The 20,807-nt window shown below is 48.6% G+C and overlaps 1 protein-coding gene across 5 annotated transcripts in view; it reads right to left on the bottom strand.

The window, feature by feature from the left end:
- Nucleotides 1-2,889: 2,889 nt before the first annotated feature.
- The window catches only part of CYTH1 (cytohesin 1), a 79,778-nt gene continuing 61,860 nt past the window's right edge, over nucleotides 2,890-20,807 (bottom strand). For 4 of the 5 annotated variants that reach the window (XM_027518296.1, XM_027518299.1, XM_027518297.1 and 1 more), the window contains 9 exons: nucleotides 20,438-20,556; nucleotides 20,069-20,149; nucleotides 18,136-18,248; nucleotides 17,218-17,366; nucleotides 16,713-16,825; nucleotides 11,475-11,553; nucleotides 7,681-7,752; nucleotides 6,639-6,793; nucleotides 2,890-4,765 (listed from right to left, as the gene is read on the bottom strand). In XM_027518296.1, the coding sequence (XP_027374097.1) occupies nucleotides 4,687-4,765; nucleotides 6,639-6,793; nucleotides 7,681-7,752; nucleotides 11,475-11,553; nucleotides 16,713-16,825; nucleotides 17,218-17,366; nucleotides 18,136-18,248; nucleotides 20,069-20,149; nucleotides 20,438-20,556 (960 nt within the window). In that variant the 3' untranslated portion in view covers nucleotides 2,890-4,686. The remainder of the gene's footprint in view (nucleotides 4,766-6,638; nucleotides 6,794-7,680; nucleotides 7,753-11,474; nucleotides 11,554-16,712; nucleotides 16,826-17,217; nucleotides 17,367-18,135; nucleotides 18,249-20,068; nucleotides 20,150-20,437; nucleotides 20,557-20,807) is intronic. The other variant, XM_027518295.1, reaches the window with a different exon arrangement.

Here is a 20,807-nt window from a genome sequence, read left to right as displayed (position 1 = left end):
TGAAGGCACATTTCTTGATCTTAATAAAAGTTGAAGTCTGGAGAGACTGTCATAGAGAATGAAGTAATTCAGAAAGACAAGAACAAATACTATATAATATTGTTTATATGTGGAATCTAGAAAAATGGCACCGATGAACCTATTTGCAAAGCAGAAATAGAGACACAGATGTAGGGAACAAACTTAGGGATACCAGGCAGGGGAAGGAAGGGTGGGATGAATTGAGAGACTGGGATCAACACATACGCGCTACTCTATACAGTTGGCAAAAACAAGACCAGGAGCTGACTGTGGCTCAGACCATGAACTCCTTATTGCCAAATTCAGACTTAAATTGAAGAAAGTAGGGAAAACCACTAGACCATTCAGGTATGACCTAAATCAAATCCCTTATGATTATACAGTGGAAGTGAGAAATAGATTTAAGGGCCTAGACCTGATAGATAGAGTGCCTGATGAACTATGGAATGAGGTTCGTGACATTGTACAGGAGACAGGGATCAAGACCATCCCCATGGAAAAGAAATACAAAAAAGCAAAATGGCTGTCGGGGGAGGCCTTACAAATAGCTGTGAAAAGAAGAGAAGCGAAAAGCAAAGGAGAAAAGGAAAGATCTAAACATCTGAATGCAGAGTGCCAAAGAATAGCAAGAAGAGATAAGAAAGCCTTCTTCAGCGATCAATGCGAAGAAATAGAGGAAAACAACAGAATGGGAAAGACTAGAGATCTCTTCAAGAAAATCAGAGATACCAAAGGAACATTTCATGCAAAGATGGGCTCGATAAAGGACAGAAATGGTATGGACCTAACAGAAGCAGAAGATATTAAGAAGAGATGGCAAGAATACACAGAAGAACTGTACAAAAAAGATCTTCACGACCCAGATAATCACGATGGTGTGATCACTGACCTAGAGCCAGACATCCTGGAATGTGAAGTCAAGTGGGCCTTAGAAAGCATCACTATGAACAAAGCTAGTGGAGGTGACAGAATTCCAGTTGAGCTATTCCAAATCCTGAAAGATGCTGTGAAAGTGCTGCACTCAATATGCCAGCAAATTTGGAAAACTCAGCAGTGGCCACAGGACTGGAAAAGGTCAGTTTTCATTCCAATCCCAAAGAAAGGCAATGCCAAAGAATGCTCAAACTACCACACAATTGCACTCATCTCACACGCTAGTAAAGTAATGCTCAAAATTCTCCAAGCCAGGCTTCAGCAATATGTGAACCGTGAACTTCCTGATGTTCAAGCTGGTTTTAGAAAAGGCAGAGGAACCAAAGATCAAATTGCCAACATGCGCTGGATCACAGAAAAAGCAAGAGAGTTCCAGAAAAACATCTATTTCTGCTTCATTGACTATGCCAAAGCCTTTGACTGTGTGGATCACAACAAACTGTGGAAAATTCTGAAAGAGATGGGAATACCAGACCACCTGATCTGCCTCTTGAGAAATTTGTATGCAGGTCAGGAAGCAACAGTCAGAACTGGACATGGAACAACAGACTGGTTCCAAATAGGAAAAGGAGTACGTCAAGGCTGTATATTGTCACCCTGTTTATTTAACCTATATGCAGAGTACATCATGAGAAACGCTGGACTGGAAGAAACACAAGCTGGAATCAAGATTGCCGGGAGAAGTATCAATAACCTTAGATATGCAGATGACACCACCCTTATGGCAGAAAGTGAAGAGGAACTCAAAAGCCTCTTGATGAAAGTGAAAGTGGAGAGTGAAAAACTTGGCTTAAAGCTCAACATTCAGAAAACGAAGATCATGGCATCCGGTCCCATCACTTCCTGGGAAATAGATGGGGAAACAGTGGAAACAGCGTCAGAGTTTATTTTTTGGGGCTCCAAAATCACTGCAGATGGTGACTGCAGCCATGAAATTAAAAGATGCTTACTCCTTGGAAGAAAAGTTATGACCAACCTAGATAGCATGTTGAAAAGCAGAGACATTACTTTGCCAACAAAGGTTCGTCTAGTCAAGGCTATGGTTTTTCCAGTGGTCATGTATGGATGTGAGAGTTGGACTGTGAAGAAGGCTGAGCGCCAAAGAATTGATACTTTTGAACTGTGGTGTTGGAGAAGACTCTTGAGAGTCCCTTGGACTGCAACGAGATCCAACCAGCCCATTCTGAAGGAGATCAGCCCTGGGATTTCTTTGGAAGGAATGATGCTAAAGCTGAAACTCCAGTACTTTGGCCACCTCATGCAAAGAGTTGACTCATTGGAAAAGACTCTGATGCTGGGAGGGATTGGGGGCAAGAGGAGAAGGGGACGACACAGGATGAGAAGACTGGATGGCATCACTGACTCGATAGACGTGAGTCTGAGTGAACTCCGGGAGTTGGTGATGGACAGGGAGGCCTGGCGTGCTGTGATTCACAGGGTTGCAAAGAGTTGGACACGACTGAGTGACTGATCTGATCTGATCTGATATATGAAACAAATAACTAATGAGAACCGACTGCATAGCACAGGGAACTCTACTCAATGTTCTGTGGTTACCTAAGTGGGAAGGAAATCTAAAAACGAAGGGGTACACTTTGTTGATTCACTTTGATTCACTTTGTTGTACAGCAGAAACTGACACAACATTATAAAGCAATTATAATCAATAAAAGTTAATAAAAGAAAATAAAGTCAATGTCTGACATTTGTTTCTTCTTCCAAAAAAGGGGGGAAATCACTAGGCTACTCATCTTTCTTGCTCTGCTTTCTTTTACGGAAGACAGCTCCATCCTCCCCACTTCTGGTCTTTATTGTCACTGGACTTGGCCTGTGTGAGGTTCAGGCGACACACCCACCCTCATGAGCACACCTGACAAGCAAAAGCTTCCTCCTCAGGGCCCAGCCGGGCACGAAGCAATGCCACAGGTGACAGAGTGGTTTGGGCAGGTTTGGAGTTTATTTGCTGCAGTTCCTTGGCGCTAGTTTACAATGCAAAAAACAAACAAAAAGAAATTGTAATAATAATTTTTTAAAAACCCTGTCAACAACTTTCAGTCATTTCTTTATATTTGACAAAACTTTTTTTTAAAACAAATACAAAATAATCTAAAAGGAGAAAAACTATACATGGATTATTTACACCTCTGATAAATAGACTAATACTGATCCAGGTGCCTCTCTGTCTGTATTATTCACGAGAACCCGGGCCAAGGACTCAGATCACCAGAGGGGCTCCAGCACCGGCCCAGACTCCCTGGATCCCAGCTGGCCCTGCCCCGGCTCTCAAACCCAGAAAGGTCAGGTTACCAGCCTGGACCCTCTTCTGTCACCTCCACAAGCTCCAGCATTAAAACGCCTGAAGCCACTCCAGGGAGGACCTACACAAAGGTGGGCCCAGAAAGCCCCCCACTCCCCTTTACCAAAGCTATTTCCAGAGATGCGAGCCTGCCTGGAAGGAGTCAGAGGAGCCGGGGTCACACAGCCTGGGAGGGGTCTGGTGACAATGGCCCGGCCGGCCTTGCTCTGCCTGGACTGGGTGCCGGGCCCGGACGAGAGTCCCTGAGAGAACAGCAGGAGAGCAGTGGCGGCGGCTCCTTCCGGCCACACGTCAGGAGTGGGGGCCGAGCCCTCACCCCCTGGATCCCCCTGCCCTGGCCCTGCCACGCAGGTGAAGGCCCGCTCCCCTCCGAGGGCCACCACTAAAGCCACAGCGTGGTCCAGGTGAGGGCCAGTTCTGAGGCAGAGAAGGCTGAAGCCCTCGGGTGATCAGGTCAGACCTGCTCCTTCCTCTAAAACGAGGAATGGAGTGTAGGGGCAGAAGGAAGAAAAACCAAATAAGAAACAGGTCATCCCAGAACCTCTGATGGGACTGCCTTCCTCACAGTTTTGGTTATTAGGTATGTAGCTCAAGGAAAGATGCTGACTTTCTATTTTAAAGCCCGACAAGAATGAATCCTGAAAGAGAAAGAAGAGTGCAGGCGGCAGGCGGACTCCCTTCTCCCCGCAGTGCTCCCCAGGCACCAGGAAGCACAAGCACTGACTGGAGTGGCTGGCGCTGCCCTGCAGACCCCGAGGCTGTCCTCGACGCGTGGCCCCCTCCACCCTCTCGCCACCCCCTCTCCCACCCAGCCAAGCCCCCACGAGCATGGGGAGGCGGTCTGCCCAGCCCTTGCCCTGGGCTGACACCTGCAGCAGCGGTCCAGAGAACTTCTCCAGGGAGAAGATTCCTGAAGCACATGGGACAGAACGCATCTGGACAGCTCTACTTTCTCTCTTTCTTTAAAAAACAAAAATATATCTTTATAGTATGTGGCTTCTCTTCCATTCCCCCTTTTTCCTTAACATATAATAAGATACAGATACACGTATTTATGGTGCAGGGTTGAGGCTTCTTCCCAGGGAATAACCGAGAGGTAAACGGTCGGCTCTGAGCTCTGCTCTCAGACCTGCTGAGCGGAGACCTGCGGGGGGTGGCCTGGCCGACAGGAGCTCTGTTCTTTTTTAGAGAGAAAGGCTCAAAACCCAAGTGTGAAGGCGTCAGGCCCCCTTCCTCAGGGGTGACCACCTACCCTTCTCCCACTTAAAAAAATTAGCAAAAGCTGAAGCTAGTCTCTAGGAATTCAGGGTGACGCCTGGCCAGACGCTCCCACTCTCGGAGGCTCGGTGGCCACCCTGGGCCTCACTGGCTGGGAAGCACTCGCTGGGCATGCGGGCCCCGCTGGCTGTGCAGACTCAGTGTCTTTTCGTGGAGGACACTTTCTTCTTCCGCGCGGCCAGCATCTCGTAGAAAGGGTCCCTGCTGATGGCCGCCCTGCAGCACAGAAAAGGAGAGAAATCAGCGGGGACCGAGGAACAGGAAAGGAGATACAACCCCAGGCCCGGGCTTCCTAGTGGCAGCCGCGCCCATACACTCCCCTCAGCTGCCTGACCGTCCCTGTAAAGGCCACGTCGTGGCATCAGCCTTCACTGGACCCACACGTGGTGCAAAAGACAAGTCTTGAGGGAGATGAGGTACAAGTAACAAGGTAACTGTGGGGCGCTTGTTGCCTGTTTCAACCAAGTAATCAATTTAAGTTCAGGAGTCCTCTTCACCTCACAGCTGTGCTCTGACTCAGGCAAACAATCGCGATGCTTCAGTTCTGTGATGACAGTGGCATCTGTTGGAGCAGTGACTGCCACACAACCCTGTGTGTCACTTGGCATGTGGTGCATCTGGTTGGCAGCTGCAGTCTGTACTGAGCAACTTCTGAGTCCCCAAGTGCACCGGCTCAACAGCCAAGACCCGTCACTGGGCAGCAGGGGCCTGAGCAGCGGCCAGCGGCCTGCCTGGCATCTACAGTCCGGTGGGGAGAGAGCCCAGGCAGCCCCCACACTGGCCCCAGAGACACCTGCACAGGTGGTGACAGCAGGCCACGGCCCCCTGCTGCCCCTTTATACCGGTCATTCTCTACTTTCAAGCAAGCTGTGAACCACAATTTGAACTTTCATTTGCTTTTCCAGAGAAGTGGTATTCCAAGTGCCAACAGTTTCCGGGCTTGTCACAAGCCCATGTGACTGCAGACTCTGCACTTGACCAGGTGTACAGTGGCTCCTGCAAGCTGACCAGGCCCTGTTCACAGAGAGGACATGTGCATGGGAGGCAGGACCTGGACAGGGCCGGGACACATCCCGAGGGACTCTGCCATGCGGGTGTCTGACCACGTGGAGAGGTCAGGAGGGAATCCTGCTTCTGTCTTCGGGGCGTCAGGGCGAGGAGTCCACCTCGGCTTCCTGGGTGGGCCAAGCCCCAGGGACGCCACGGGACAGCTCCGGCCCATGTGAGGGGCTCAGGACACGTGACATGCTCAGGTCTGGAAGCCCCGCCCAGCTGCACACCTAGGTGTGCTCCCGTGGCCATCCTCACTCTGGTCCCGGCGACACCCGGGAGACGGCTGGGTCACGCCTGATGAACGCAGCATCAGTGGCGAGACTGAGGACGTGCTCCCAGGAGGAAGAGCCACGGAGACAAGCATGGTGATGGGCAGTGGGCATGACGGTGGAGGGGACAGGGTTTGCAGAAGCCCCAGGGGGAGTGGAGAAGAGAGCCTGCAGCAGGATACCGCCCCTGTGATACAGTCGGAGCAGGGACCAGGAAGAGCCCTGGATCCGAGGATCTGTTTACACCGGCCTTCTCCCAGAGCTTCTCTTTTTCACAGCTCAGTGGGGAGTGTGGGGCTCTGCTTTATGACCCTGGATCACTGCCACATGACTTCGACAAGCGTTCACCATTTATCCTCAATAGGCCTCAGTTTGCCCATCTGTAAATGGGACAACAGTGTCTTGCAGGATTAAGGAATTATAAAAGGGAATCGTTACAATTTCCACAGAGCTGTCACCATGAAGATGAGACCTGCTTCCAAAGACATGAGAAGGCCAGTCCAGCCAGTGGCGTCTGTGCCTGTAAGCCTGCTCACCAGTCCCCTCCGTGGGACCAGGAGCTGCTCTTGGGAAACCAATATGTGAGGTACTCTCTTAAAAATGTCCAAGGGTCAAGAATCCAGGGACCCAGTGAAAAGTCACCTGGGAATCCCAGTCAAACTACCCACTATGGATTCAGCACAAGAGGTGCTGAGGTGGGGCAGGCAGCACACAGACAGCTGGGGCGTGACTGAGACACGAGGTCCAAGCTGTCATATGTCACCTACTTGATGCACTTGATCCAGTCCTCCTTCTCCTCGGGCGTTGGGGCCGAGATACGGTAGACCGTGTGGTTCCCCTCAACCACGCGCCCATCAGCCTCTGTCTTACAGGCCTTAATCACTTGGTCTTTATTGTCGGGGATGTAAAGTTCAAAGCAGTTCTGAGAATTAAGAGAGAGAGAGCGAGCGATAAAGATCTAAGAAAGCTGCTGACCAAGAAAAAAAAAAAAAGTTATTTTCCCAAAAGGAAATTTTTATTAAAAAAAAAAAAAAGTTAATTTCTTTATTCTGACTTTCATAAAATATAGGAAACATACATTTCCTTTGGAAAAGAGTAACCTAAAAGCGGAATCCTGGAGAACATACATTGTATATAAATAGGTCTTACTAGCAAAGATACCAAGCAGATACACATTAGCTCTACTCCTAAGGTATAGAAAATATGGAGATAACTGCAGGTAACCGAATGCCTTTTACAGCCACATCAGCAATACAATAATCCAAAACAAAGGAAAAATATTTATAAGCCATCTGAAGATCATAAAATAAGTGGCCCAATCACGAGAGCTTGCTGAAGCCTTTTAAGGCAGGCTAATCCTATACGTCGTGTGATAGTTAGAAAGCGACACTAAAGCAGATGGACAGAATGAAAGACATCATTCAGTTTCTTTCACCTTGGCCTTACCTGTAAAGATAATTTTAAAAGTTAGGCTAAATTAAATGAGTACTTTTGGAGTTTTTTGAAGTCCTTGGCCCTTGAGTAAGACGGGGGTGAGCACCGACCTTCTGCACTTTAAGAGACCACGTCTGACTGACAGGTGGCCTCCGTCTATACAGCAGAGGCTCAGCTTCCAAGGACTCGGCCCAACACAGACAGTGCTCTACTGCAGCAGTTACCACTGAGAACAGTCTGCTTGTAAGGGGACCTGCGCAGCCCCAACCGTGTTGCCCAAGGTCAATGGCAAACCTCTGTGACTTCATCTTGTGTTGAACAGCTGCTACGCCCATCTCTTCTGTCCCCCCGAAGCAGCTCATCAAAAATACTCACTGGTTTTTTGGAGTCTTCCACCTCCCGGATGCTCAGGTTCTCTAGTGGAATAATTCCCCGGGGCTCCTTATCCTGCACAAGAGATGGAGAGAGACCTCACTGCTCGGCTTCCGAACACCTGTTCTGTTACCTTGACACAGTGGCCCAGCCCGGCTCCTGCACCTCTCTATGACCTGAAGCCTACAAATCAGCTCTAGAGCCCACACCCTATGTTCTAAAACAAGAATAGGGTCAAGAAACGTGTGGGTGTTGTCAACATATCACAGATGAACCCCTACAACCGAGAGGCCTTTGGAAGAGGTGCTTCCGCAGACGCTCTGAAAGAATGAGTGTGACAAGAGCTGTGTGTGGTCTTCCAGTGGGGAACATGTAAGTCCCTTTCACACAAAAACTTCTTGCTTCTTTGCCTAACTCATCTCTCAAGCCTCAGTTCTAGTGTCAGCAAAGCTAGGAAGCCCTAGTCTGGCCCTGGGTGCCCCTGTTCTGTGCCCCCAACATCTGGACTACAGCTGTATCATGTGTCACTGCCTTATCATTACCTCCGGTGCCGTCTTCCTGCTCCAGGCTGTAGGATCCTCAAAGAGACACTGCCTGCCTGACAACTCCACTTGGACCAAAAAAGGCACCTAGACTCCTGTCCAGAACAGAGCCCCGCGTCCCCTCACCCCGACTAGCCCTCCTCCAGGGCTTCCCATCTCAGCCAAGGCCACTCCCACACCTGCCGGCACTTGACCAGCAGCCTTCACCTCCTCTCTCAAACATCCAGACAATAATGGCCAAAGACTGTGTTCCAAGGTCAACAGTTTAACTGGGCCATGCCACACTTCCTAGAGCAAATGTTCCTAAAATACCATGTGCACCCCTTTGATCTGCAGACTCAGGTTTCTTTCTCCTTTTCAGGGCAATAATCTCATGACCTGTCTTTGCATCTGCAGTTCCTAGTGTTCTGGCACTGGGAGATTCTCACCTGTCCTCTGCACCTGTTAGCTTTCTCCCCCGCCCCATATTTTATTTGGCTGCACCAGATCTTAGTTGCGGCACGATGGATCTTTAGTTGTGGCATGTGAATTCTTAGTTGCAGCATGTGGGATCTAGTTCCCTGACCAGGGACTGAACCCAGGCCCCCTGCATTGGGAGCTTGGAGTCTAAACCACTGGATCACCAGTGGAGTTCCACAAATTGCTTTAATGTTCATCTTTCAATCTCTGGGACTATCTCAAATCTTTCCTCTAGAACAGGAATTACATTTCTGGCTGCTGCTGCTGCTGCAGCGTCGCTTCAGTCGTGTCTGACTCTGTGCGACCCCATAGATAGCAGCCCACCAGGCTCCCCCATCCCTGGGATTCTCCAGGCAAGAACACTGGAGTGGGTTGCCATTTCCTTCTCCAATGCATGGAAGTGAAAAATGAAAGTGAAGTCACTCAGTTGTGTCTGACTCTTCGTGATCCCATGGACTGCAGCCTACCAGGCTCCTCCACCCATGGGATTTTCCAGGCAAGAGTACTGGAGTGGGTTGCCATTGCCTTCTCCAATATTTCTGGCTAATCATTCCTTAAAGTTTTAACTTATTTGTTAATAAATAAGTTATAATTCTACAATTATATAGCTATATTTTGAATATGCAGTTTTGGTTCTTATTTATTTTTAGTCTGAAACTTCTGGAGGGCTGGATATTTTGTATTGTGGCCACTTCAGACCCTCAGGAGAGAAGTGAGTGGAGAGAGCGCCCCCCTCAGATACCCTGAGCCCTGACTCTCCCCTGAGGCTGCTGGTATCCAGCACGTGTTGGAGCTGACGTGTACTGCAGACCCTCCACGGACAGTTTTCTCACATGAACACGTATTCGGAGCTTTTACTGATATAGTGAGTCCTGTTTTTCCACTTTTTCCTGGTTTCTACCCTCTCTACTCCTCCATCCAAAGAGGTAAAGGGAAGAACTCCTACTGAGTTTGCTTCTCCTAGACTTGGGCACGGGGCCGGGAGGTCTGGGGTTCGTTGTGCCTGGCTGCACAGCAGGGGCCCTTCTGCTGGCTCCAGGATGCATCGCGGCCCCTTCTGCCAAATGGGAAGCGTGCTGACTAAGTTCTGCTTTTTCCTTATCTGGCTGCTTTGTTCCCACTTATTTCTACTAGATTTTCCCGCTTTATTAGGTAATTCCATGAAGACAGCTCCACCTACCATCTTAAGCCCGAGGCTCCCCCGTCAGCATCTTTGGGAACGTTTTCTCTGGTTCCCACTGCCTAATAAAATGCTGATGCACTGCTAGACTGAATTCAGGTAACACCAGCATGGTCGGCGTCATTTTAAGAACCAGAAGATTTTAGAATCTCACTGCACTACCACTGAGACTACTGGGGACCCAGAGGTGCACTGTTGGATGCCTGCATTGAGCTCATTTTAACCAGAGACCAATGAAAAAGATCTAAACAACATTTAAGAGATGTCATCAGTCTAGAAGAAAAAGGGCAATACATATGGGGGGAACAGGGGCAAAACAGAAGGAAATTTACCAATTGTTCATAGTGGTACTTTGATGGGGTGAAAAAAAATGTTTGTACTGTTTTTGGTATTTGAAATACATTACTTTCATGTTTGAAAGGATTTTCGTAACAGAAAAGCAAAGCTGCACAACTTCCGTGGCATGAATTTAGCCCGTTACACACGAAATCCTGGTCAGTCTTCCTTGAAAACTGCTGAGCGGCTGAGTCACCAGCTGACACTGTCATGACACTCACTCCCAGCTGAAAAGCCACATCCACACGACGTCTACCAGCTGAAGAACCACCGTGCGGGACACAGTGGAACCTGCTTACCCCCAAGCTGCAAAGGGTCAGGTGTGGACCTGCCTCCTGGCTCCCACTGAGCGTCCCACAAATGCTGCCAGGACGCCTGTCCCATCGTGCCCCACCTTTATCATACAAGACACTTCTAAAACCCCACTCTCTTAGGAGGATCTCAGTCGCCCTGACTTAGGTGAGAGAGCCGCCAGTGCTGCCAGCAGTGCGTGTTTTCTCTTCTGGTGACCAGGGGACAGGGCAGAAGCAAGGGCGCCCAGCCGCGGGGAGCCTGTCTGAGAGGGCTCCAACCTGAGGCCACCAACCTGCCAGGCCTCCTGGGGGCTCTGATAGAGGGAGCTTCAGAAAAGGTTTACTGTACCATCTTTATGCTCCTAGGTCTTGTTACAAACAGGACTTGTATGTAACAAGTATTTGCATTGTGTTACAATTTCATTCCCACTGAATAAAAACCAACAAAATTTTCAATTTAGGTAAAACTCCAGGTAGTCTCTAACTCTCCCCATTTCGTTTCACTTTCTTTTCCTCTGTTATACATTGTGCCCTTTGGCTGTTCCTTCTAAATCAAGTGCTTCAGTATTCCAGCTACCACAGATGTGCCTTCTCTAAATCACAATACCTCTGTCTCCCTTTCAGTGGGGCCAAAAACTCTCTCCTGGCCATGGATCCAAACTCGTTAGCTGGGCTCCATGACCCCTTTCTAACGCCATGTATGACGTTCTCTGCCACTGTCTCCCAGCCAGGCACCAGCTGTCCCAGTTGAGAACTGGACATTGGCTCTGAAGTATGGTTCCTGTGCCCAGACACTGCACACCACGCCCAGGCCCCAGTTTTGAGATTCCTCTTAGCCCTTCCACTTCACTTAAACTCTTCTCCTGCCCTAAGATGCGGCATCCGACTGTTGCCCCCACCTCCTCCAATCTTACCTGATTAGAGCTGTTTAACCACAAGGCCTGGCCCACCCCTCGTCCCAGTCCCAGCCGACCAGCAGGCGCTCACCGTCGTGTATTCAAAGTAGTAAAGGCAGTTGTCAGTCAGAATGAACCAGCGTCTTTTCCAAGTCTTTACCCTGCCACCTGGAGAGCAAAGAGAGACACGTATTGGATAGGAGTCCACTGGCCAGGGTGCGGGATAAGGAAGCGAAGGCAGGGCGCCAGGACACTGAGACCATGGCAGATTTACATCAGTAACGAGACACAGAGCCAAAACAGAAGCACCTTTCACAGTGTGAAAGTCTGTGGGTACAAGCAGAGCAAGCAAGTTGGGTGGCCCCCTGCAGATGACATCAGGACAGCAGATGAGCGCACGGGCTGGGGAGGGAGCCGGGACAGTGATGAACCAGAGAAGCATCAGCAGAAGCCTATGGATGCAGTGGAAATGGGCGCACACAGAGGAGGGGAGAGGGTCAGCCCCCTGGCCACACTACACTGCCGGTCCACCAGCCCAGGGTTTTATCAGAAGAGGGTGGGAGAAGAACTGGGAAGTAAGACATCTTAATCCCCTCACGATCAAATCCAGTTTTCCTGGAACAAGGAACCCACAGTCCTGCGGTTTCACCTTCTAGCCCAGCTTCCTGATCGTAGTATGTTTCTACTCTAGCTTTTTAGGTTTCTGGGCCAGTGTCCTAAATTCCCCCAGAGTCCTCGGTGGGACAAAGCAGGATTCCTGGAACAGGGAAGAATCCACTGGTGGGCTGAGGTACCTATTCAACTGTGGACTTCTCACCAGAAGTTTGGAACAAAAATAACTGGAAGAGGAAGCCACGAGCCAAGTGAGCTCTCAGGGGTGGCGGTGAGCTGGTGGAGGCTCCTTTAGTCCTTTTAAATGTTGCTCAATCGAAGGAAACATCAGAGTCGTGATGTTGTCCTGAGACGACGTGAAGGAAGGGACACTTCACCATGACCTTGGTGAGGGAAGGCACACCCTATTCTCAGCCTGCCTCTGAGCACAGCCGTTCTCCTCAACGCACACCAGGTCCAGGAAAAGTTTTCTGAATACGAACCAAATGAAAAGCCTTCACGTGGTAAGATACGCAGGCCATTTCACAAACACCTCGCGCTGCCCTGGGCAGGAGGCGCGCCCTCTGCCAACGGGACCTACAGAGAGCACCGCTTCTCCGGTCCTCAAAGAAAACAAGGACCACAAGGTGTGAATCCAATGACCCCGGTCACACTTCCTCGCTTGCCCCTCTCCCCCAACAGATGAGCAGGGGCTTTAGAGGGAGTGTCTCCAGCTTCCAGGATGTGGCTCCTGGTTTCCTCAAAGGATCCGGTTGCTGGAGCAATGCAAATCCTGTCCCAGAAATAAAGGGTCCAGCATAGGTCCTGGCAGCAACTCTAAGGGCTACCCGACTTTTGGGCTCCTGGCATGGCTCTGCGTGGGCGCCCAAACTCTGAGAGGTTAAGTGACTGACCATGAACTACCGAGGTTCTCAATGGCACAGACCTGGTTAGGGAAGGAGCTTGGCCTTAAGCCAGCACACCCCCGCCCCGCACCCCCCGTCCCGTGCTGGTGTCAAGCAAAGACTGACTCTCTCCCCCAGGGACCGCCAGCTTCTGTGAGCACGCGCTTCTGGCCCCTGAGGCCCTAGGGCATGAACAGGAAAACCACGGATGGAAGTATGACATGCATGAGGAAATGGGAGAGGCTGGGCAGAACCAAAATAAATAAGGAGAAGGAAGACAAGGATATACTTAGAACTTGAACTGATTTGCTGTGAAAAGGAAGCCCGCCCCCGTCAGCATCTGAGAAAGTGGCTCTTCTGCCTCTTGGACCTGCACCCCACGTGGGGCCCCCCGACACAGGACACCTCAGCCCACGCCCACTGCTGTGCGCTCCCCTCACAGGACCACCCTGGGGGCCCTCGGATCTTGGGAGGTTGTGGAAGAGGGGTCAGATGCCAAAAGGAGGAAGACGGGAGGAAATCCAGGACAGAAAGCAAAGCCGGACAAAGCCTCTCCCTGGCGATGACAGCCTGGCTATTCCCAACGACCTGCTGCGTTAACGAGCTCCTACCAGGGAGCATCGTGCGGTCCCAGGGGCATGTTTTATGTTGGAAGGAAAACAGACATGAAACAAGCAGACAGACCGATGCACGCACCTAAGACAGTCCCTGAGGAACTCACAGGACCACTGCCCGGCCCGCTGGCCTCCACCCCATAGGTACAAAGGCCTGACTCTGGCTCCCCGGGAACTGGGAACCACCTGACAAGGCCCCAAAACGTTCTATAAACATCAGTGTTGGGGCTGTGCTTTCCTGTGTGGCTCTGTTCAAGTGCCGCTGAAGCAGACACCCACAGACTCCTCATCTGGAAAACAGGTGCCCCGAAACCAGCAAGGGAGGGCAGACACCAGCGACGTAACTAAGAGGCCAATTTGGGGTCTGAACGATGACTCATTGAAAAAGAGGCGGGATAAAAACAAAACATAAAAAACAGAGCCGAGGTTGTAATGCCCTCCCCCAAGACAGGAAATTAAATGGAAGGCCTTCAAGAAGGGGTTTTGGGGTTTTTGTCTTCTTTTTTTTTAAACTTTACTTGGCCTCATTCTGAGTTTAAGAAACACCATTTCCCTTTTTCATGCAAAGGCAAATGTCCTACGTTGTCTAATTTAATTCTTTTCCTAGTTTGCTTCTCGGGACATGGGAGGTGTGCCAGAAGCACACGGCCGTGGGAGTCACTTCCTTCTCCTCCTCCTCTTCTCCACTTGAGAAATCTCGAAAATTCATGGGTGTCAATTTTAATCAATAATATAGCATCCGTCTGACCAATAAAGTCGAAGAGAGAATTCAGTGACTGCTTTGCTTGCTTTTACAAACCCACTCTTACTGTGTTTTCTTACACTACTGCCCTCAGGAAAGTTCAAATGATTCCACGTCTGGGCCCAGCTGTTGGACACACTGTGCACCACCTCTACCAGGGAAAGATGAAAATCCCTCCACACCCCCAAGCCTGACCAGTTCCCGAGGGACTGTATGGTAAGTTAGAAGCAGCATTAACACTACCACCAGCAATTAAAAAACAAAATAACCAAAAATAACAAAAATAAGAAAACGCTGCAGCGATTACAGTGGCCTGGGCAGAGCGAGCGAGCAGGGTTGAGGGGATTACATACCTCCTGGAGTTTGGGGCAAGGAAAAGGAGAGCCAAAATCATGGAAACATACAAATGAGGGAGAAAAGAAAATTAAAACAAAGAAATTAAACCCGACTCCTTAATCTTAAGGTGCACTGTATTAGTCATTCATGTCTGCCTGGGTGGGGGATAGGGACATAAAAACAGTCACGGGGCAAACGCCACTGTCTGGCGTGGGAATAAGGGGCCTGCCTCATCTGCCATGTCCTACCTGGTAAAGGCAAGATCTGAGGCACCACCCAAATCCTGGCCCCAAAGATGCCACCAATCAGTTCTCACTGAGCTGACATTTATTACTATATCCAGAATCCAGAGCAAACACAGTGATGATCACTTTGGGAAAAATTAAATGTCTCTCTTCGGATGGCTACTCCTTTTTAAAGTGTGTGTGAAAATGCACACTCACAAGCCTGTGAATACATATGTACATATGTGTATACACAAGAATACACATTCTTACAGTTATATGCATACACAGACATACACATACAACTACAGATGGCCAGAAGGCCCACCTTCCATGGCACACACATGAAGGGGTGATTCTAAGTGTGCTACGATGAAAACACGACAGGAAGAGTTTAGGAGGGTTTGATGGAGGTTCAGAAAAAGTAATGCAATGACCTAAAAATGAGTTTCACATTTAGTTAAATTTTTTTCTTTTTTAAAAATATGGGATGTCTCATGAATTTACATGTCATCATGGTGTAAGAACCAAGATAATCTTCGTACTGCTCTAAATTTAGTATCTGGGCTGTCAAAGCTAACACTTAGTATTAGCATTTAAACAAATCTCACTGGAGGGGAAAGCAAACCCAAACTTGGATATACTTCTTACATTTCCAGCAGGTTTCCTTTTAACTCTGTCCACTTAGCAATCAGGACGCAGAGCAGAGTGGCTGCCTCTGGGCTAAGTAATTTTAGAGCCTTGACTTCAAAGATTCTACTGGCTTAAATGTATATGGTATGCTGACCAATTTGAGAGACATTAAAAACTCCTTTCAGTGAGATAGTGCTTTAAGGAGAATTTATGAATTAAGTCATTATGTATAAACACAAGGACTTAGTTTTAAAAGGGGATACAAATCCTCCTGAATGAGACAGAAATTGAAGACTCCATTTCAGCACTTCCCAGATGTGTCAGTAATAGCCTAGAGTATAATAAGGACTTCTAATCTCACTGGGACCTACAGCTGGAATGGTGACAGGAGGATCACCCCAATGACACCTTCTGAGAACGCAGGAACCCTTGCGTCAAAAGGCCAAGGGAAAAGAAAACAGAGGAATGCACTCTCTCAGTGGCCAAAAAATTAGCATCATTATGTCTGGAGGCTCTCTCTGCGTGCTGAAACTGTCAATGAAACAGTCAGAGGTGCATATGAATGTGTGTAAAAACCTACTGATCCTTTTGGTCACTCCTGTCCCTCTGATGGCAGATCATGACCACACATCTCAGCAATACCAGCTCACTTTTGGCAGAGGGAAGGGGAGCAACTTTTAGTTTTTCTGAATGAACAAAATAATTAATGTGGCTGATTTGGATTGGAAAGGAGGGGGGAAAAAACCAGCGCCCGAGAATGAGTAAGAGTGCCGTGGATCGCGCTGCAGCCAGGGCCCTGGGTTTGCCATGCACGCTGCCTGTGGGGAGCCAGATGCAGAAGGAAGTGGTGATGCACTGGGGGTGGGCGAGGCGGGAGCACGGGGCACAAACTTGTGATGGGAAGTAGAGAGGTGGGCACAGCTGGCCACCCTCCCAGTGGTCAGGGGGGGCTGGGAAGGGAAAAGGACGAGGTCCTCGGGGAACCGCCTTGAAACGAACTCTCCTCAATCCACCCCAGAGAGGAAACGTGGAGCGCAAACACCCGTGGGCAATATTTATGTGGGCAAGTCTGTCCCCAGGAGTCTGTGTGTCCCGTGGGGCGCTGGCCGTGCAGTCACTGTCTTTTGGGAGGCAATTATGTTAGAACAGTAGGAACTCATACCAAAGTCTCTCCTTAAAGCCTCCTGTACCAAACCCCCTTTCCCCATAGTGCATGCATGGGTGTGCACACACACATCCTTTCTAAGCTTCTCTAAGGAGCCCTGACCCAGAGGGCATCACTTACCGAGCTTCAATAGCCAGCCTTCTCGGTCTGGGTTGAAAAAAGTGTGGGTGAGGTCATTCCCATCATCTTCGGGGATTTTAAAGGGTTCATTTTTTATGCTCTCATACAGATTCTGGAAGAAAAGATGACATTGCATGTCTCCGATCCTACAAAGACCTCTCCCCCCGCCTTTCCTGTCACTCATGCAACGAGCATCACTGCGTGCCATGCACTGGCGGCACGAGAACCCCTCTGCCTTCAGGACCCAGAGACAAAAGAAACAGAGGCCTAACCAGTGAGCAAGAAAGAAGAGAGATCAGCCTGACCTCCACTTGAGCCTTTAGTCTCAGAGTTATAAATCACTTTCCCCCACTGATTCCTCACTGGGCCTCGCTACCAGTTTCTTAATGCAATTCATGTAGCTGAGTGGATGGTCCGAGCAGACACTGGATTGACCCCGCGTCCCTCCCGTCCCCTCCATCAGCATCGCCTGAGCCCATGGCCTTGAAGGAGAGCTGAGCTCACCCGTAGCAGCTCCTCGGGCAGGTCTCCCCCATCGTTGATGCCTCGATTCATGGCTATGAACCTCTCCACAGTGGGCTTATCTTTGACATTGGGGTTATGCAGGCTGGTGTTCAACATGATAATGGCAAATGAGAGGACGTAACAAGTGTCTAAAAGGGAAAACCAAAATCCAGTCAGAAACATCCCACCAGAAAGAACAAGAAGCGCCAAGTGAGACTGAGAATGCAAAGCAGTGCTCTCAAAGAGTAAGCAAAATCCACGCATCTGGGTACACTAACTGCAAAGGGCAAGGCATGAGAAAGAACGTAAAGCATTCACGACTTAAAAGGGTTTTATTTTTTTCAGATTGTAAAAGAAGAACATGTACAGAAAAGCACAATATATGAAAAAGAACATATAAACTACCTACAATCCCATACCTAGGAATAACTTATTTTGCTTTCTTACATAAATGTGACTATGTGTAATGTATCACAAAATGTACCTCAGAGGTTTGACAGAAAACAGCAAAGTTCTGTAAAGTGATTATCCTTCAATTAAAAAATAAATTAATTAAAAAAAATATGAACCTCAGAGATAAAGACTGTAACATATCTGTTAGAATTACAACAGATACACAGTTTTGAAGTCTGCTTTTTGGCCAATCTTATTAGCATTTTTCCATGTCAATAAAGCCTCTTTATAAAAACATAATTTTTAATAGTTGTACACTTCATAATTCAGAGGTGCCCTTACTTAGACGCCTACTACCTTACTGGCAGACTTTGGATAGTTTCCAACTTTTTACCATTATAAATACCATTTAAAGCGATGTTCTTAGGCAGGAACCCAACCCCTCTGGTGTTAGGATGGCCCAGTGCCTAGCAGTGAGCCGGGCAGGCGCTGCCAGCCCGGGGAGGGGGCGCCCCTCGCGCTCACCTGTGGACTGGAACACCCCGTGGTTGCACTGACAGTAGCGCTGGGCAAACGCCTCCATCATCCGGTCAATCTTCTGGGCCTCTCCCGGCAGCCGGAAGCTCCACAGGAACTGCCTGGGGGTCAAGACAGGGCGTGTTTCGGGACTGGGGGAGATAACCTGTGTGTGAGAGGTTTCTGCAGCCAAGGGAGATGTTGGGGGCTTCAGCCTTCTGCCAGATGCAGGCTAACCACTCCACATCTCTGTCCTCTCGATAGGAGGGAATGTATTTATGAAAAGAAAAAAAAGAAAAAGACTTTCCTATTCAAAAGAATGGTTCACCTCCTCAGACTGATACATAAGAACTCCAATTTCCAGAAAGAAAAAAAAAAAAAAAAAAAATGACATAGCAGGAGAAGAGATTTTCTATCAAAGCAGTCACAACTGAGCCCTTTAAGTCAAACAGAAACCCACAGCCAACAGGTTTAATTCTGGATTTTTTTCACCTACCTAAACAACACAAAACATGATATTTACACTTAAACAGCAATGAAAATACCAAATTACAATTTCTCAAGAAGCACAAAGGAACTAGATTCAGCAAAAAAAAATTAAATGTTGACTTTTTTCCTTCTAAAACGAAGGGCACGCTACCTATTTCCTGTTCCAAGGCAAGAAGTATAAAGGATTTTCTTGAGTGAAATTGGGAAAGATTCAAAGTGGAAGTATTCATCAATTTCCAAATGTTAACTGAAAGATTTGAGGAAGAGTTTTACAAATTTTGCTTTCAATTTAATCCCCTTTAACCAGGTCAAGAAGCAACAGTTAGAACTGGACATGGAACAACAGAATGGTTCCAAATAGGAAAAGGAGTACGTCAAGGCTGTATACTGTCACCCTGCTTATTTAACTTATATGCAGAGTACATCATGAGTGAAACGCTGGGCTGGAGGAAGCACAAGCTGGAATCAAGATTGCCGGGAAAAGTATCAATAACTTCAGATATGCAGATGACACCACCCTTATGGCAGAAAGTGAAGAAGAACTAAAGAGCCTCCTGATGAAAGTGAAAGAGGAGAGTGAAAAAGTTGACTTAAAGCTCAACATTCAGAAAACTAAGATCACAGCATCCGGTCCCATCACTTTGTGGCAAATAGATGGGGAAACAGTGGAAACAGTGGCTGACTTTATTTTTTGGGGCTCCAAAATCACTGTAGACGGTAATTTCAGCTATGAAATTAAAAGACGCTTACTCCTTGGAAGCAAAGTTATGACCAACCTAGACAACATATTAAAAAGCAGAGACATTATTTTGTCAACAAAGGTCTGTCTAGTCAAGGCTATGGTTGTTCCAGTGGTCATGTATGGATGTGAGAGCTGGACTATAAAAAAAGCTGAGCGCAGAAGAATTGATTCTTTTGAAGTATGGTGTTGGAGAACACTCTTGAGAGTCCCTTGGACTGCAAGGAGATCCAACCAGTCCATCCTAAAGGAGATCAGTCCTGGATGTTCATTGGAAGGACTGATGTTGAAGCTGAAACTCCAATACTTTGGCCACCTGATGCAAAGAGCTGACTCATTTGAAAAGACCCTGATACTGGGAAAGATTGAAGACAGGACGAGAGAGGGATGACAGAGGATGAGACTGTTGGATGGCATCACCAACTCAATGGACATGAGTTTGGGTGAACTCCGGGAGTTGGTGATGGACAGGGAGGCCTGGCATGCTGCGGTTCATGGAGTCGCAAAGAGTCAGACATGACTGAGAGACTGAACTGAACTGAACATCCAATCATTTCAATCACAGATACTCAAATCACCACCCAAGGTACAATTTCACTAAAACGCCAGGTTGTGCAGGATCCATGGTGACTGGACTGAACTGAACTGTGCAGGACAGATCTACAACCAAAGACCTGTCTCCCTCAACAAGGTACTGGCTGCAAACATGCTCACCGTAAGGCCTGGACGAGGTTGAGATCAGTGAACTCATGCAGCTCCACAAACGCATGAAGAACTTGGATGTTAAACTCATCTCTAGCAAGAGAAACAGAAGACAGAAGTCAGACAATGATGTTGAGAATCCAAGGTCGTGCAGACCCCCAGTCAGGCTGCCTCCCAGGCTGAGCACTGAGACCCCCCACAGCCCAGGAGGCAGCCAAATGTTAAATGAAAGATCTGCAGCCTCTGTGTACTGGCTGAACACAGGATACCAGCTGCTGGACACCTCCACCTGTCCCGGGACAAAGCTCGGGGAATCTTGGAGTTTCTCTCTCTAGGTAACTGCCAACCAGTCTTCTCTACTCGGGTCTCCCAAGGTCTTACCTCTCCCCCAGGTAGTCACCAATGGCTGTTTTGTTGAGCCCTTCACCTTTATACAAGAACTGGGCGATGTCTTCACAGGTATTCTTCAGCAGATCATTCTCTATTAAGAACTGGATCCCCTGGAAAGACAGCGACGACACCAACAGTGCTTCAGACCCCAGGAACATCCAGAAAGGAGGTGGGGGCACAGGAGAATGGGTGTGGGTGCTCTGGACACAGAGTAAGTGTCCAGTAAGTACTTCCTATGTTCCGCAGGAGGCAGGGCTTGTGACATGAGCTGCACTCTACAAAAGGGAAGGGAGGCTGTCTCAAATGCCCCAGGTTGCAGCTGACAATGTGGAAACTGCCACTTTACAGACTGCAGGCTCTG

This window comes from Bos indicus x Bos taurus, chromosome 19 (genome assembly GCF_003369695.1).
Source record: "Bos indicus x Bos taurus breed Angus x Brahman F1 hybrid chromosome 19, Bos_hybrid_MaternalHap_v2.0, whole genome shotgun sequence".
NCBI lineage: Eukaryota > Metazoa > Chordata > Mammalia > Artiodactyla > Bovidae > Bos > Bos indicus x Bos taurus.
The sequence above is the reverse complement of the archived record's forward strand: the minus strand, read 5'-3'. Positions and strand labels throughout refer to the sequence as shown.